Source organism: Piliocolobus tephrosceles, chromosome 5, assembly GCF_002776525.5.
Source record: "Piliocolobus tephrosceles isolate RC106 chromosome 5, ASM277652v3, whole genome shotgun sequence".
NCBI classification, from domain to species: domain Eukaryota; kingdom Metazoa; phylum Chordata; class Mammalia; order Primates; family Cercopithecidae; genus Piliocolobus; species Piliocolobus tephrosceles.
Genome location: NC_045438.1, coordinates 134,132,570 through 134,148,517, shown reverse-complemented (window position 1 = coordinate 134,148,517; position 15,948 = coordinate 134,132,570). Strand labels below are relative to the sequence as shown.

Below are 15,948 nucleotides of genomic sequence, written 5' to 3'. Positions count from 1 at the left end.
AATTTCTGGAATCCAACATTTCAGACTAACGAAGCTTCTATTTAACAGAAGGGCGCTGGCTACCATGAATAAAAAAGATGCAGCCTTCAAATTATATTTTTGCCCTCTACCAAATCCTTTTCTATACATGTGTATGGTGTGTTGAGGAGTAAGAAAATTAATTATAAAGCAAACATCATTAGCACTGACAGCACACATTAACACTACTCACAGCCGAGTGACAAGGCAGTGTAAACATTTGATGCTTTACTGCCTGGACGTGCAATATCTTGTTAATTACTACACTTTACAAAGGATCACTATTTCATCTGATTTTTAAATTTTTGACGGCCCACAGAAGGTTCAAGACCCACATATGTGCATTTTAGAGGTTAATCTGAACAGTACAGCCATTCCACATTGTTGTTAAACTGGTCTCACTCTGTCACCCAGGTTGGAGTGCAGTGGAACGATCTTGGTTCGCTGCAACCTCCGCCTCCCAGGCTCAAGCAGTCCTCCCACCTCAGCCTCTCAAGTAGCTGGGATTACAGGTGTGTGTTACCATGCCCGGCTAATTTTTTGTATTTTTGGTAGAGATGGAGTTTCACCACATTGCCCAGGCTGGTCTTGGGCTCCTGGGCTCAGGCAATCCACCTGCCTTGGCCTCCCAAAGTGCTGGGATTATAGGCGTGAGCCACCATGCTGGGCCTTCACGCTGCCTTTGACTCACACAGAACTATCTGGAAATGACCACCAACCAAACAATCACCACCACCTGCTGGCAGTGCAACCAATAGCAGGTTTCCTTCTTCAAAGCTGAAATAGCCTATCATCTCGTAACATAACATTTTAGAATTTCAGATCTCATTTACATTTTGAAACATTCCTTCTAAAACCATACAAGTCACAGCTTAGGTGAGCATTTCACTTATCAAAAATGATATTTGGCAGGTTGCTGTGGCTCATACCTGTGATCCCAGCACTTTGGGAGGCTGAAGTGGGAGGACTGCTTGAGCCCAGGAGTTCAAGACCAGCCGGGCCACTTGGCAAAACCCTGTCTCTACAAAACAAAAACACAAACAAAAACCCATGCCTGTGGTCCCAGTTACTTGGGAGGCTGAGATGGGAGGACTGCTTGAGCCCAGGAAGTCGGGGCTGTAGTGAGCCATGAGCACACCACTACATTCCAGCCTGAGTGACAAAGGAAGACACTCTCTCAAAAAAGAAAAAAACTCAAAAATGAAATCTTATTTTCAAGGGCTACTCATATTTCTGGTATTAGAGAATTCTAGAGATCAGAATTAAAACAATGAGCATCTTATGGAGGATCTTCTAGAAGCAGATGAAGCCCTTCTGAGTTCAACATAAAAGAACAATGTTTTAAATGTGGGGTTAATAAGCAAAAGGGCAAGATAACTGGGAGAAATGTCAGGCAGAATAGCATGTGAGTAGAAGATATCATCGATTCTAGTATGAAGAAGTTTGTATGAAACCACAGCTTCTTTTATAACATGATGTTAACTAAAACATAAGCAAGAAATAAGGAAAGAAAGTCTCATATTACCTGGTTAGGGAGGACATGCTATAAAACGGAGAAAGTAAAGGAAGAACTTACAAAGGTTTGGGAAATAAACAGTGTAGCTTATATATAGTGCACCCAATAAGTTTCCTAACATGTGGGACATATTGTGGTTTAGGACCTTCATAAGGGGAGCTTCATTTCTAAACTCTGAGAAACCAAATGAATAATGCATAGGTTATTTACTCGACATGTGAAATGTCCCTAGGGACCCATGTGAGGTATTTAACAAGAACTACTTCAAGTAGTGGAATCCCCCTTAAGTATGAGATAACCAGACTACACTTGACTTAGCTTATTTCACAACTAGGACTCTGAGAGTTAGAGGAAACTATCATGGTACAAGGTAAATCTCTCCTTTGGAAATCTGGAAGGCGGCACTCTTAGTAGGAGATGAAGCATATTACTATCGGCATCCAGGCTAAAACAGGGACAATCACTCAAGCTGCTTACCCTTTGCCCAGAGTCCAACGTCCTACAGAACTGAGTATCTTCTAGCAGGCAGGAACTCTCTGGGGAAAAACTGACACCCAACTACCTAAGAATAGCCCTGTCAATCTCAACTTCACCTCAATGCCCACTCACTCTGGAAGTAGAGAGAGGACTTCGGGACCACATACTCCATCCTCACTAAACTCTAACAAGTATTAACATCCTAGAACCAGTTTCCTTCTGAACCCCAATAGTAGTGACAGCCAAATTAATGACAAAGATAATAAAATTACTTTTATTAATTTATAACTATAATTCATAACTAATTTACAACTTTTACTAGACCTTAAGCCTCTCTGGTCTTTAGTTTTCTCATCCATAAAATGCAGCTAATACTTCACAAGGTAACATATGCAAAAAGCCCAAAATAATACCTGCAAATAGTAAGTACCAGACTTTGTTAGAACTTTCTACTATTTGTTAGTATTTGCTACTTAGATAAAAGCTAAGAAGCTAATCCTTCGATGGGGTGGATTGGGAAGGGGTATCAAAGTCGAGGAAAAAAAAGATAAAATGCTAGGACTTGAAAATAAATCTGCCAAAATTCAGATACTTATTAGTCTTAGACCTAGCAAGGTAGAAATTTGTGTGATGGGGGACAGTGTTTATTATCAAGATAAACAGGTGAAGCCACAGATCTTTAGTGGGAGGAGGCCAGAGATCTTGTAATATGCCCCACACAATAAAGAAGTGTCCACACCACATGCCGAAAGCACACCCACTGAGAAACTCTGAAAGAGCTCAACGAAGCTGAAACAGGGTGGAGGAGACCTTTTACAGGAGACCTGTAAATGACTGAATACAGCAAAAATTCTTTGTAAGAGGAAACGTGAACTGAAACAATCTAAGAGTTAAAGGGAGTGGGTCGGGCGCAGTGGCTCATGTCTGTAATCCCAGCACTTTGGGAGGCTGAGGTGGGCAGATCACAAGGTCAAGAGATTGAGACCACCCTGGCCAACATCATGCAACCCTTTCTCTACTAAAAATACAAAAATTAGCCAAGTGTCGTGCCACGCACCTGCAGTCCCAGCTACTTGGGAGGCTGAGGCAGGAGAATCGCTTGAACCCAGGAGGCAGAGGTTGCAGTGAGCTGAGATCACGCCACTGCACTCCAGCCTGGCAACAGAGTGAGACTCTGTCTCAAATAAATGAATGAATGAATGAATAAATAAATAAATAAAGGGAGTGGATTCTTTCTAAAGAAGACCATCTAAAGACTACAGAAGCGGCTGGGTGCGGTGGTTCACGCCTGTAATCCCAGCACTCTGGGAGGCTGAGGCAGGCGGATCACGAGGTCAAGAGTTCAAAACCAGCCTACTCAACATGGTGAAACTTCACCTCTACTAAAAATACAAAAATCAGCTGGGTATGGTGGCAGGTGCCTGTAATCCCAGCTACTCGTGAGCCTGAGGCAAGAGAATCGCTTGAACCCGGGAGGCGGAGGTTGCAGTGAGCCAAGATCACGCTACTGCACTCCAGCCTGGGCAACAGAGCAAGACTCCATCTCAAAAAAAAAAAAAAGAATTATAGAAACAACCACCCCACCAAAAACAGAAACCTCCAAAAAGCAATCTTTTGCTGTTAAAACAGAAAATTTGTCCAAGTTTGTGCCTAGGCAACAGAGTTCCACAGTCCATACTCTTAACCACTATATTACACTTGATAAGCTAGTAAGCCCAGTGAGCCAATCATGGTTATTATGGCAGTTTATTTTTTTCCCTGTGCTTATGGCTAAGGTTTTATACATAATCTATTCACTTTCTGTTACTGATACTAGGGTATGTTTTGTAACCAATAATAATTTGAATTCAATGAAATACAGTGCTTTGTAAAATGGAATTAAACTGTTCACTGGAGCAGATAAAGGTTGGTAAACTATACCGCACAGAGCTCCAGCAGCCACCCCAGACACACAAGGACTGGGAAACATAGGCCCAAGGAGGCCTCCAATTCAATGAAAACATTTCACTTTTATCCTTTCCCATTTTACAAGAAGGCATTCATATATACTTCTGTCAAAGAAAAGGTTCCACAGCTTAACAAAAATGCTTGAAAACTACAAAATCAAATGAATTATTAAAATCCCTTGAAGGCATTAGATTCCACAAAGTCCTGAGAAACAACTTGCAGACTATAAGACCAAAAAAGGGTTTTTAAGTTAAAATTAGGGGTTTTAAGTTAAAAATTTAATGTTTTTGCCCCAATCATCTTCAAAAAATTCATGGTGGGTAAGCACAAAATTAAATTAAAAAAAAGAAAATGAAAAAATTCATGGAAAATGAGTATTATGAAAAAACTATGCATGGATTTCAAATTTTTTTTGCATCAAAATAAACTCATACTAGCTTATTGTAACAAATCTGAACAGCATCTAGTTTGAGGCACCAAGGAGAAAACATCAGTTCAAAAAAAAAAAACCCTATCAGAGCAATATGAATTTTGCTAAAATTGAAGCAAGGGCAAACATGCAATTCATAGTGAAGTTTGAATCCACTATGGAAGATCACTGATGCTTTACAAAAAGTTTACGGGGGCCGGGCTTGGTGGCTCACACCTGTAATCCCAGCACTTTGGGAGGCCTAGGCAGGCGGATCATGAGGTCAGGAGATTGAGACAATCCTGGCTAACACGGTGAAACCCCATCTCTACCAAAAATACAAAAAATTAGCTGGGCATGGTGGCGGGCGCCTGTAGTCCCAGCTACTTGGGAGGCTGAGGCAGGAGAATGGCATGAACCCGGGAGGCGGAGCTTGCAGTGAGCCGAGATTGCGCCACTGCACTCCAGCCTGGGCAACAGAGCGAGACTCCATCTCAAAAACACACACACACACACACACACACACACAAAGTTTACGGGGACAATGCCCCAAAGAAATCAGCAGTTTATGAATGGATAATCTGTTTCAAGAAGGGACAACATGACGCTGGAGATGCCCATAGCAGCGGACCATCCACATTAATTTTGGAGGAAAAAATTAATCTTGTCTGTGCTCTAACTGAACAAGAGCCAATGATTAATAGCAGAAACAACAGCCAACACCACAGACATCTCAACTGATTCAGCGTACACAGTTCTGACTCAAAAATTAAAGGTGAGCAAACTTTCCAATCAATGGGTACCAAAACTTTGAACCCAGATTAGCTGCAGACAAGAGCAGAGCTTTCAATGGAAATCTTAAGCAGTGGGATCAAAATCCTGAAGTATTTATCAAATAACTACAACAGGAGATGAAACACGGCTTTACCACTGTGACCTTAAAGACAAAGCACAATCAAAGCAATGGCTACCAAGAGGTGGAAGTGGGCCAGTCAAAGCAAAAGTGGACCAGTCAAGAGCAAAGGTCATGGCAACAATTTTTTGGCTCCTCAGGGTATTTTGCTTGTCAACTTTCTAGAGGGCCAAAGAATACTAACAGTGTTTTGAGAGCGGGGCACAGTGGCTCACGCCTGTAATCCCAGCACTTTAGGAGGCCGAGGTGGGAGGACCACTTGACTCCAGGAATTGAGACCAACCTGGGCAACATAGGGAGGTCTCATCTCTACCAAAAAAAAAAAAAAAGTATGATGGCACATGCCTGTAGTCCCAGCTGCTTGGGAGGCTGAGGCAAGAGGATCGCTTGAGTCCAGGACTTCGAGTCCAGTGAGCTACGATCGTTCTACTGCACTCCAGCCTGGATGACCAATGAAAAAAAAAAAAAGGAAAGAAAGAAAGAGAGGCCAGGTGCAGTGGCTCACGTCTGTAATCCCAGCACTTTGGGAGGCAAAGGTGGGCAGATCACCTGAGGTCAGGAGTTCAAGAACAGCCTGGCCAACATGGTGAAACCCCGCCTCTATGAAAATACCAAAAAAGTACCCGGGTGTGGTGGTGAGTGCCTGTAACCCCAGCTACTCAGAAGGATGAGGCAGGAGAATCGCTTGAACCCGGGAGGCAGAGGCTGCAGTGAGTCGAGATCATGTCACTGCACTCCAGCCTGGGCGACAAGAGCAAGGCTCCATCTCAAAAAAAAAAAAAAAAAAGTACGTCTGCGTGTGTTAGTTTTAAGAAAGTCAGCCAAAGCTTTAGCAGGAAAAGATCTACTCCACTATGAGCTCCTGCTCATTCCTCTCATCAAGCAAAGGCAATTTTCTAACAGTTTCCATGGGAAATCATTAGGCATCCACCTTACAGTCCTGATTTGGTTCCTTCTACCTTTTTTGTTTCCTAGTCTTAAAAAATCTTTAATGGACACCCAGTTTTCTTGTAATAATAACATAAAAACACCTGCATTTACATGGTTAAATTCCTAGGACCCTCAGTTCTTTGGGGATGGACTAAATGGCTGTTATCATTACTTACAAAAGTGTCTTGAACTTGATGAAGCTTATGCTGAGAAATAAAGTTTATCTATCTTATTTTTATCTTTTTTTTTTTAATATGAAGCCTTTACTCTGTCATCCAGGCTGGAGTGCAGTGGCGTGATCTCGGCTCACGGCAACCTCTGCCTCCCAGGTTCAAATGATTCTCCTGACTCAGCCTCCCGAGTAGCGGGATTACAGGTGTGAGCCACCTGCCCAGCTAAATTTTGTATTTTCAGTAGAGATGGGATTTCACTAGATTGGCCAGGCTGGTCTTGAACTCCTGACCTCAAGTGATCTGTCTCCCTCAGCCTCTCAAAGTGCTGGTATTACAGGCTTGAGCCACTGCACCCAGCCTTTACTTTTATCTTTTAATTCCATTTTTCCAAGATCTTTTTAAAGTCCCCTCATATTTATACTCAAACTACTTTTGAATTTGAGAGAGTTGCTATGAGTATAAAATGTAATGTCCCACATAGTGATAATTATTTTCAATTTAACACTAAAAACACACACACATAAAACAAGACTAGCGTTCTTAACCACTAGGGAACATTGATAAGTAGTATTTTTTCATCAAAGCGATTTTTTTTTATTTTTAAGTCATGTATATTGTCTTCTTCTCCCCTTAAAAGTGGTGGCATGTATTTAAAAAATTTACTAAGTAGCCACTCTCCATTCTGCATTAAGCTCAACATTTCTGAGAGTTACAAAGATAAATCAGACATGTGTCACCTTCAGTTTTAAAGGTGACATGAGACATTTATCAAACTAAATGGGTAGAAAGAGGTAAAGTGCCAAGAGAAGAAACAAAGGAGTGAGAAGTGAAGAGCTAATATAAAGGAGCTCAGCTGTGGGAGAAACCACTTCCAACCCCAGGTGAGGGGATTCTTATCAGACACTGCCTGAAAATGGAGTCCTACAGGGAAGGGACAAATAATCTCTCTGCATTTTGATATGTGATTATTCCACTATGCAACAAATTGTTCACAGTTTCATGGGATAAAAATAGGATAAACAAAACAAATACCTAATATACAATGTGCTAAATATAGTAACAAGCATGTGCATGATATTAATGAAGGGGGAGGGATGAATTTTCTTAGGGTAGTGGAGAGAGTAGGCAAGGAGGAGGAAGCAAGGAGGAAAGGTGACTCGGGCAGGGCCTTGAGGATGAGCAGCAATTTGATGAAATAAAAGGATTATTTCAGGCAATGAGAGCAATGAGCAAGGGCAGGGAGAAGTGAAAGCATATGGCATCTTTGGGGACTGACTGTTGGGGAGTTAGGGGATAACTGAAGATGGGAGTGAAAATGAGGCCAGGCCAGATCGTGAGCTTTATATCCTGTGCCAAGGAGTTTAGCTTCATTACAGTAGGTACGAAGGCTTTAGGCAAAGAATGATGTCACATAAGCACTATGAGACTCTTTCTAATATTAACATTTCTAAAGTTGCCACTGGCTACAAAAACATATATGAGATCATTAATTCTAGGACTTCTAGAAATAACTCCAAAGGTCCCACTGGCCTACAGGCCATGAGTCCAGTTAAGAGCTCCCTGAAGGCAAGTACTATGTACTATTTATTTGTTTTTGATCTCCAGGACACAGGATATAGTGCAACCAATAGGAATCAGTTTGTGATTAGGAATCACAGAACAAATGATGGCTCCCAGGTTTCTGACCCGATTATCTCAGGGGGTGTGCCAATGAGAAGGATATAAGGTTGGTTTTTTTGTTTTGTTTTGTTTTGAGACAGGGACTCACTCTGTAATCCAGACTGGAGTGCAGTGGAATGATCGTGGTTCACTGCAACCTTGACCTCCTAGGCTCAAGCAATTCTCCCACCTCAGCCTCCCAAGGAGCTGGGATGACAGGTTCACATCGCCATGCCTGGCTAATTTATTTTTATTTTTTATAGAGACAAGGTCTCTCTGTTTTGCCCAGGCTGATCTCGAACTCCTAGGTTCATGCAATTCTCCCACTTCAGCCTCCCAAAGTGCTGGGATTACAGGCATGTGCCACCATGTCCAGCAAATATAAATTCTGTCTGGGAGATGTTAAAAGTTCTGCCCATAACAAGTTAAAACACGGGTGTGGGGTTCTGAAAAGAGGCCACAGCTATAGATATTAATTTGAGCATCGCCGTGTATGGTATACTGGTGACAGCTGAAGCCTCATGGGTAGATGAGGTCACCAACCATGAATGGGGCTCAACTGAGAATCTAGGAATCCCAGGGTAAAGTTGAGAATAGACAGAGACAGAGAAAGAACAGAGAAGAGGAAGAGAAACAGGAGAGATGTCCTATGAGTCTAAGAAAGTACATGTTTCAAAAAACATGTGTAGTATGGTGCCAGATGATCATTAAAAGGTCAGCTGGTATGAAGACTGTAAACAGGCTATTGGATTTGGAAACAGGGTAGTCACCGATTAACTTTCACTGGAATGGGGAGTGGATAAAGGATAAATTGGGTTGAAGAGTGTGTGGAAAATGTGAAAGAAGAGACAGAGAGTACAAGTCACTGCTCAAAAAATCTGGCAATAAAGAGAAGGGAGTGAGGTATGTTAGCAGTTTGACAAGTAGGTTGGAAGAAGTATGCACATTTTGTGCATTATCTGTGTTTATATGACTTGTGTCCAGAGATTTTGAGAACAAGGACTGCCTTTAGTACTCTTATAGCATCTACCAGCTTATATAGTAAAAACAGCAGCACTACTAAATATTTATTTAGAATGCAAAATATAATACCTCGTTCAGGTCACTAAATTATATTCCTAGGATAAAAGAAAGAGCACTAGACTAAATCAATTAGTCATAAAATGCAAATCATTTACCTGCATGGGGTGACTGTTAAAAAGAGGCCATGCCCTGTTATGCAATTTGACAGGCTCTGTGAGCAACACTGGGGATGTTGTAAGATGTTACCTTAGTTCCTTCACCCTGGGCTGCACAAGGACATACTCACCTCCATAGTAGAGTCCTGTAGCAGTGCACATCCGCCACTGTCCCTGATACATTCCTGCTCTGCTGGGGCTGCACATCTGGACGCTGACATCTGCAATCTCTTGGGGCTCTAGCGATCTCACCATCACCATGTTCACATGTCCAAATTGGTCTCCCCCGACATATTTAAGACAAACCCCTGGAGGCCAGGCCTCTGCCCCTGAGTTCAAGCAAAAGAAAAAAATGTTAGGCAATCAATGGTCCTATGCCGGGTGCAGTTTATTATGAAACTGTAGAAGCGGCCTCTTTCTTTTTCTCACATATATACGTAAACCTAACCACATACACCTGAGCCATATATTGTCTCACACAACTGATCAAAAGGAATTATCAGAACCAACAACCTCTGACCAATAATCTAACCCTATGAAGAAGCACATAAGGCAAAAGCAAGGCAGTTCCTCAAGACAACGAGTGTTTCAGGTGACTCCAGGGAAGGCCACACATTACACTGAATCTGTAGAACCTAAGAATGATGTCCATGAAGAGCCATGGAGATGAAACACAGGCCCACGTTTAGGCGACAGCTCTGTCTACTAAAAGGTAACATATGTCCATTTTCACGGTATATCTGATGTTGCCAGTTTTTCCACAGAAACAAGAGGATGAAGCACACAAGGAGTAATTTCAATGGTATTATTCTCAACTTAAAATTGCTTTTTGCCTCAAGTATGACTTTTCTTCTGGGGTCCATAACTATAAAATACTCAAGAGCTCAAGAGACCACATGAATATAAAAGGCAGTAAAAGTTTAGACCTCAGGTGGTGATGAAAATATAAATAATGGGGTGATCTCCCCTGATAACATCAATGAACTGTGGTTGCAAGAACAATGGCACCAGCTGGAGGTACTTGCGGAAAGGACGGGAAGGAGGGTCAATCGGATGTGTCAAAGGGAGATAGATTTTTACAGAGTTACAGGTTAAATCAAACACGATTTAACCTGTAACTCTCATAGAGTAAAGAGTCGCCCAGGCTGAAGTACAATGGCACGATCTCTGGCTCACTGCAACCTCCGCCTCCCGGCTTCACGCGATTCTCCTGCTTCAGCCTCCTGAGTAGCTGGGATTACAGGCACACACCACCATGCCTGGCTAATTATTGTATTTTTACAAGAGATGAGGATTTTACCATGTTGGCTAGGCTGGTCTCGAACTGCTGACCTCATGATCCGCCCGCCTCGGCCTCCCAAAGTGCCGGGATTATAGGTGTTAGCCACCGCACCTGGCCTGATCTTTGTATTTTTAGTAGAGATGGGGATTCACCATGTTGGCCAGGCTGATCATGAACTCCTGACCTCAGGTGATCTGCCCGCCTCGGCCTCCCAAAGCGCTGGAATTATAGGCATCAGCCATGGCGCCCGGCCAGTACCCACTCTTGTGTACCTATTTTCATGTAACTAATTCATGAGAAATCTATGTGTTGACTAGTTCTCACTAGTCAAGCAGTATAGGCAGCCACACAGTGACTAGATGTGATCTTTCCCGTGAAGTCTCTCCAATATGCAGCAATTGATAAACTCCTTTTTAACTGTAGACAGAAACCTCTATATATCTTTTTTTGGAATATATACATTCATTATAAAAACATACCACTGTGAAAAGTTGAACATGGCAGGACTCTCAGAACAGAGGGTGCTTGTCATTTATCTGCTATCTAAGATGCCTCAGTTCTTTGCTCTCTAAGTGCCCAGTTCTGACATACCTGATGGCTCACTACTGGAAAGAAACCAGAGTTCCATTCCTGAAATCTCAGCTCCATTATGAATGGCACCCTCTGTGCTCCTTGGGTCTTAAGGGGTAGCAGCTAAAGCAGTGGCCACTATGTTTTAGCCTACCTTCTTTTTAAAAAATTTGCCAACAAAATGTCCTAAGTTAACCCTATAAAGGGCAACCACTGCTGCTGGAAAGGTTGTGGATGATACACTGACAATACATGCAGTTTATCTTCTTCATTTCTGAGATCTGGCAAAAGCCTATTTGTCTTACAACAAACAGAATAGTAGCTGACATGAAGCACCTTACAAAATGTCAGTCTCCTTGAAGACCAAAATCCAAGAGAAAAACTGTACTACTATCATGGGGCTAAATCCACAGTTATTCTTTAAGATACACACATACACACACATACACATACACATATACCTGCAGCAGGATAATGTCTATTTTTATGAAAACCCAAAAATATGTCTGTTTTTTGAACTTATAGGAAAATAAGGTAAACCAAGACTGAGTGTGAAAAAGACTTAGCTCTCCTAGGCACAACCACAAGCAGCTGAGATGATTGGGTCATCTTAAGTGTGCAAAAGGAGTGCTGCTATATTCCAGAGAAACTGAGTTAGTCGGTAAAACATTAAGTGGGTAACATTAAACACTGGCATTTGGCTAAGGTCCTGCACTTCTTGGTACTCCAGATACCTATTAGTTCTCAGTGGAGTATTTAAAGAGCCTCTGGGAAAAAAACTGGAAGACTTATCCACCAACAACTCTGAAGTGTTCATTGGCTATAAAGTGAAAAACCAATCATCTGCCTTCTGAGCGTTATCAATAATACATATAGTTTTATAGTCACAACTGTTAGGTCAAACAACTCTGAAAAGGTCAAAGATAATGATGTTTGATACAGAAGGAAGGGAAATACAATGAGTTGTCTGGACTACACTAAGCATACCTGAAATGTGAATTCGAGAGGTATAATAGAACTGGGCTCCAAATTAAGTCTCAGTTGCAAACTGGATTAATGGGGGATAGATTTCTATCTAGAAGAAAAGAAAAACTAATCCACGTTTTATGACATTCCTAGTTAAGTATCACAATCAAGTATATAATTAAGGCTGTAATTCTCCAGATATGAAATATCACTTTATTTTTTAAAATAAAGTAAAAACAAAACAAAACAAAAAACCTGTCATGTTACAATTTTGAGATGGTAGCAAGCATCACAAAAATCAAAAGTCCAACAGTCCCAGAAATCCTGGGACTTAGTAAGTATATACAATTATAGAAATAGTCTGGAGACAGTAAGGAATATCCAAATAGCAATGCAGAAGACAAACCTTAATGATGATCTCCTTTTTAACCCTTATAAGTGTGGACACTGCATTTCATATTAAGCTCCATGAAAGCAGAAACCTTCATCAATCTTGTGACCATTTCTCCCTTGTACCTAATAAAGTGACTGGAACATAATAAAATGTGTTGAATGAAAGAAGCAAAATTATCTTCTCTAGAATCATACTGAAGAGAAAGGTAGAAAGCTAACTATTTTAATTCACTAAAAGAAAAATGGAGGAAATAATCGTTCTTTCTCAAGTTCTTTTCCCATCCCTTTAATTCACTTCTATGAAGTTCAAAAAATAAAGACAACTCTGGATCAATATGCCCAAGATACCCTCTCATATGACAATCACAAAAATTTCACCAAAGTCTGAGAAACACTAGGGTTATCATAACATGCTCGGCTTAATATTCACTACAATTGTACAACAGAGCACTGAGAAGCTCTAGGTGCTGGTAAAGAGAATTCTGTCTACTCATATTTTTAGAGGGACAGTTTCAAATTTTCATTTTAACTCCCAAGTTTCCTGCTCAGGTTTACTAAGCTTCCAATGCTTCCACAGTGACAGAAGTCTGAATCCTAGAATTCTGCATCTATGTTATTAAATGTCTCAGTTCTGTTTTTGCAAATCTAATAAAGGACTTAAAAAATATTAGGAGTTTAAGTTTATTTATTTCTATTTATTTATTTATCTTATTATTCATTTATGAGACGGAGTCTCACTCTGCCACCCAGGCAGGAGTACAGCGGTGCGGTCTCGGCTCACTGCAACCTCTGCCTCCTAGGTTCATGTAAGTCTCCTGCCTCAGCCTCTCGAATAGGCAGGATTATAGGCACCTGCCACCATGCCTGGCTAATTTTTTTGTAGTTTTAGTAGAGATGGGGTTTCACCATGTTGGACAGGCTGGTCTTGAACTCCTGACCTCAGGTGATCCACCGGCCTCAGCCTCCCAAAGTTGTGGGATTACAGGGTTGAGCCACCACGCCTGGCCAGGAATTTAATTTTAAACAGCGTGTGACATTTGCCTTCTTCGGGGAAAGCTATTGGGACAACTATATGAGGTTCCTATCAGTCTCATCTGTGGTATATTTGAATGCCCAGTACGCCTAAAAAAATGACAAGACAGAAGTGCATGAAAATTATTATTTATGTAGCTCTTTCAGTGAGTGCTTATTTCTTAGGGAGGTTATGAATGAGAGTAAGACAGCCAGAGGAAAAATTGCCAGGGCCTGCCCTACTTCTATGTTACTACTCTATTTACAGAAAGAACTCAGGCCAGATTAGGATGACACCAAAGAACCTGTACACATGCATGTTCTTCCTCTCTCAAATAACATGCCTGATACTCAGTTACGTGTGGCCGGATTCTCCTTAACCAAATGGAAAACATCCAATTTATAGATATAAAACTACTCTACAGCTAGGTGGACAACTTCCAGAAGAAAAGAAAACCTATTTATTCAAAGCACCTTGAAAGATAAAATCTCTAGCAACTGCTACCCCACTTTTCAAGATCTGTTCAGGCACAAGAATGCCCTTTCACACAAGGAAAGAGATTCAGAGGCTGTTTTAAACTGAGGTTACAAAGCAAACGCAGAGGGGAAAAGCACTCAGGCCCACCAATAGAGATTTTTATAAGTCAACATGAAAGGTAGGCTTTGGGGGTTCTGATTTGACATTCTAACTACTGCATATCAACCTCCCCAAGCTCCCCATTAGCCCAAGTAACAGTCTAGTAAGTAAGCAGATATATCAAGAGGCTTTCTGAAATACAAAATAATCAGTCTGCCACAAGATGGTATTTAAAACATTTCAACAGTACTCTAACAACTTTCAGTATTTAAAAACACTGAAGAGCTCACAGAAAGCCAGGCCATTTTCACTGTTTTCACTATAAACAAGGTACTGGCTTCACTTTAAAATAAACAAATAAAACTTGAGTAAGTCACACTTTCCAAACAAACCTCACTTATTTAAAAAAAAAATATATATATATATATAGAGATTCCAAAAAACTTTTTTTTTTTTTTTGAGACAGAGTCTCTCTCTGTTGCCCAGGCTGGAGGGCAGCGGTGCAATCTTGGCTCACTACAACCTCTGCCTCCTGGGTTCAAGTGATTCTTATGCCTCAGCCTCCTGAGTAGCTGGGACTACAGGTGTGCAACACCATGCCCAGCTAATGTTTTGAATTTTTAGTAGGTGGGGTTTTGCCATGTTGGCCAGGCTGGTCTTGAACTCTTGACCTCAAGTGATCTGCTGACCTTGGCCTCCCAAAATGCTGGGATTACAGGTGTGAGCCACTGCGCCCAGCCTCTGAAACCATTTTTGATCAGTAACACAGCAGGTTTTAAATTCAGAATAAAAACATGACAAAAGTTATTATTAAATGAAGAAATTGTCTTGATATTTTTTAAAAGCAGGCAAAATTAAGCAAGGTGAGAAAGAAATTAGGCAAAGTATAGTAGACTTTGAATAAGTAAGAATTTCAAGAAAAATAGAAAATATGGCTATTTTCCTCTGTTACCATGTACCTCCCAAACTAACAGTGCACCACTGTTATAGCTAAAAAGGAAAGGGGCGAATGAAATTTTACAAAGCCACAGGTGTCCTGAGTCATCCACAACACTGCGTCAGTCCAAACTATGTGTTTGGTCAATGACACACTGAACTTTCCTCCAAAGGAGAGTTACTTCTAAATATGCCAGAAAAACTAAGAATAACAATTCAATTTGGTACATTCTTACATAAAAGGCTGGTCTAGCCAGTCTCTCCCCATCATAAAGAACTGAATTGTAAAGAACTGAAAAGTAAACCAAATCAATAAAAGGTCACTTTTATAGCTTTATTTGAGTCCCCAGAGTTTTAAATCATCTCACATCAAATTAACTTGCTAGACAGGGCACCCCCACAACCACATATTCTTAGCTAAATACTCTCTTTTGCCTAGTTTTCCACCTCTCAGAATTTCTCTGAAGTTCTCATTAATAATAAGAAAGTTAAAACACCCTCCATCCGTCAACATAAATTGTCATTAGATGTGATGAGAAATACTAAACCCAACGCCTGCCCCCAAAAGTCATTAGAAAATAATTTAAGGCCAGGTGCAGTGGCTCATGCCTGTAATCCCAGCATTTTAGGAGGCCAAGGTGGGAGGATAGTGTGAGCCCAGGAGTTTGAGAACGGCCTGAGCAACACAATGAAACCCTATTTCTACAAAAACTTTAAAAAATTAGCCAGGCATGGTGCGGTGGCTCATATCTGTAATCGAAACTACTCACGAGGCCAAGGCAAGAGGATCACTCGAGCCCAGGAAGCCAAGATTGCGCCACTGCACTCCCTGCCTGGGTGACAGAGTGAGACCTTGAAGAAAAGAAAGAAAGAGAGAAAGAGAGAAAAGAAAGAGAGAAAAGAGAAAGAGAGAGAGGAAGGAAGGAAGGAAGGAAGGAAGGAAGGAAGGAAGGAAGGAAGGAAGGAAGGAAGGGAGGGAGGGAGGGAGGGAGG

General features: G+C 41.3%; 1 protein-coding gene across 2 annotated transcripts in view; it reads right to left on the bottom strand.

Annotated features, from left to right (window-relative positions):
- ILRUN (inflammation and lipid regulator with UBA-like and NBR1-like domains) overlaps window positions 1-15,948 on the bottom strand; it is a 114,314-nt gene that overhangs the window by 52,183 nt on the left and 46,183 nt on the right. The window contains exon 3 of one of the 2 annotated variants that reach the window (XM_023212564.3): window positions 9,352-9,549. The exons of the other annotated variant lie outside the window; for it this stretch is intronic. Within the exon in view, the coding sequence (XP_023068332.1) occupies window positions 9,352-9,549 (198 nt within the window). The remainder of the gene's footprint in view (window positions 1-9,351; window positions 9,550-15,948) is intronic. 2 annotated transcript variants of the gene reach the window in all.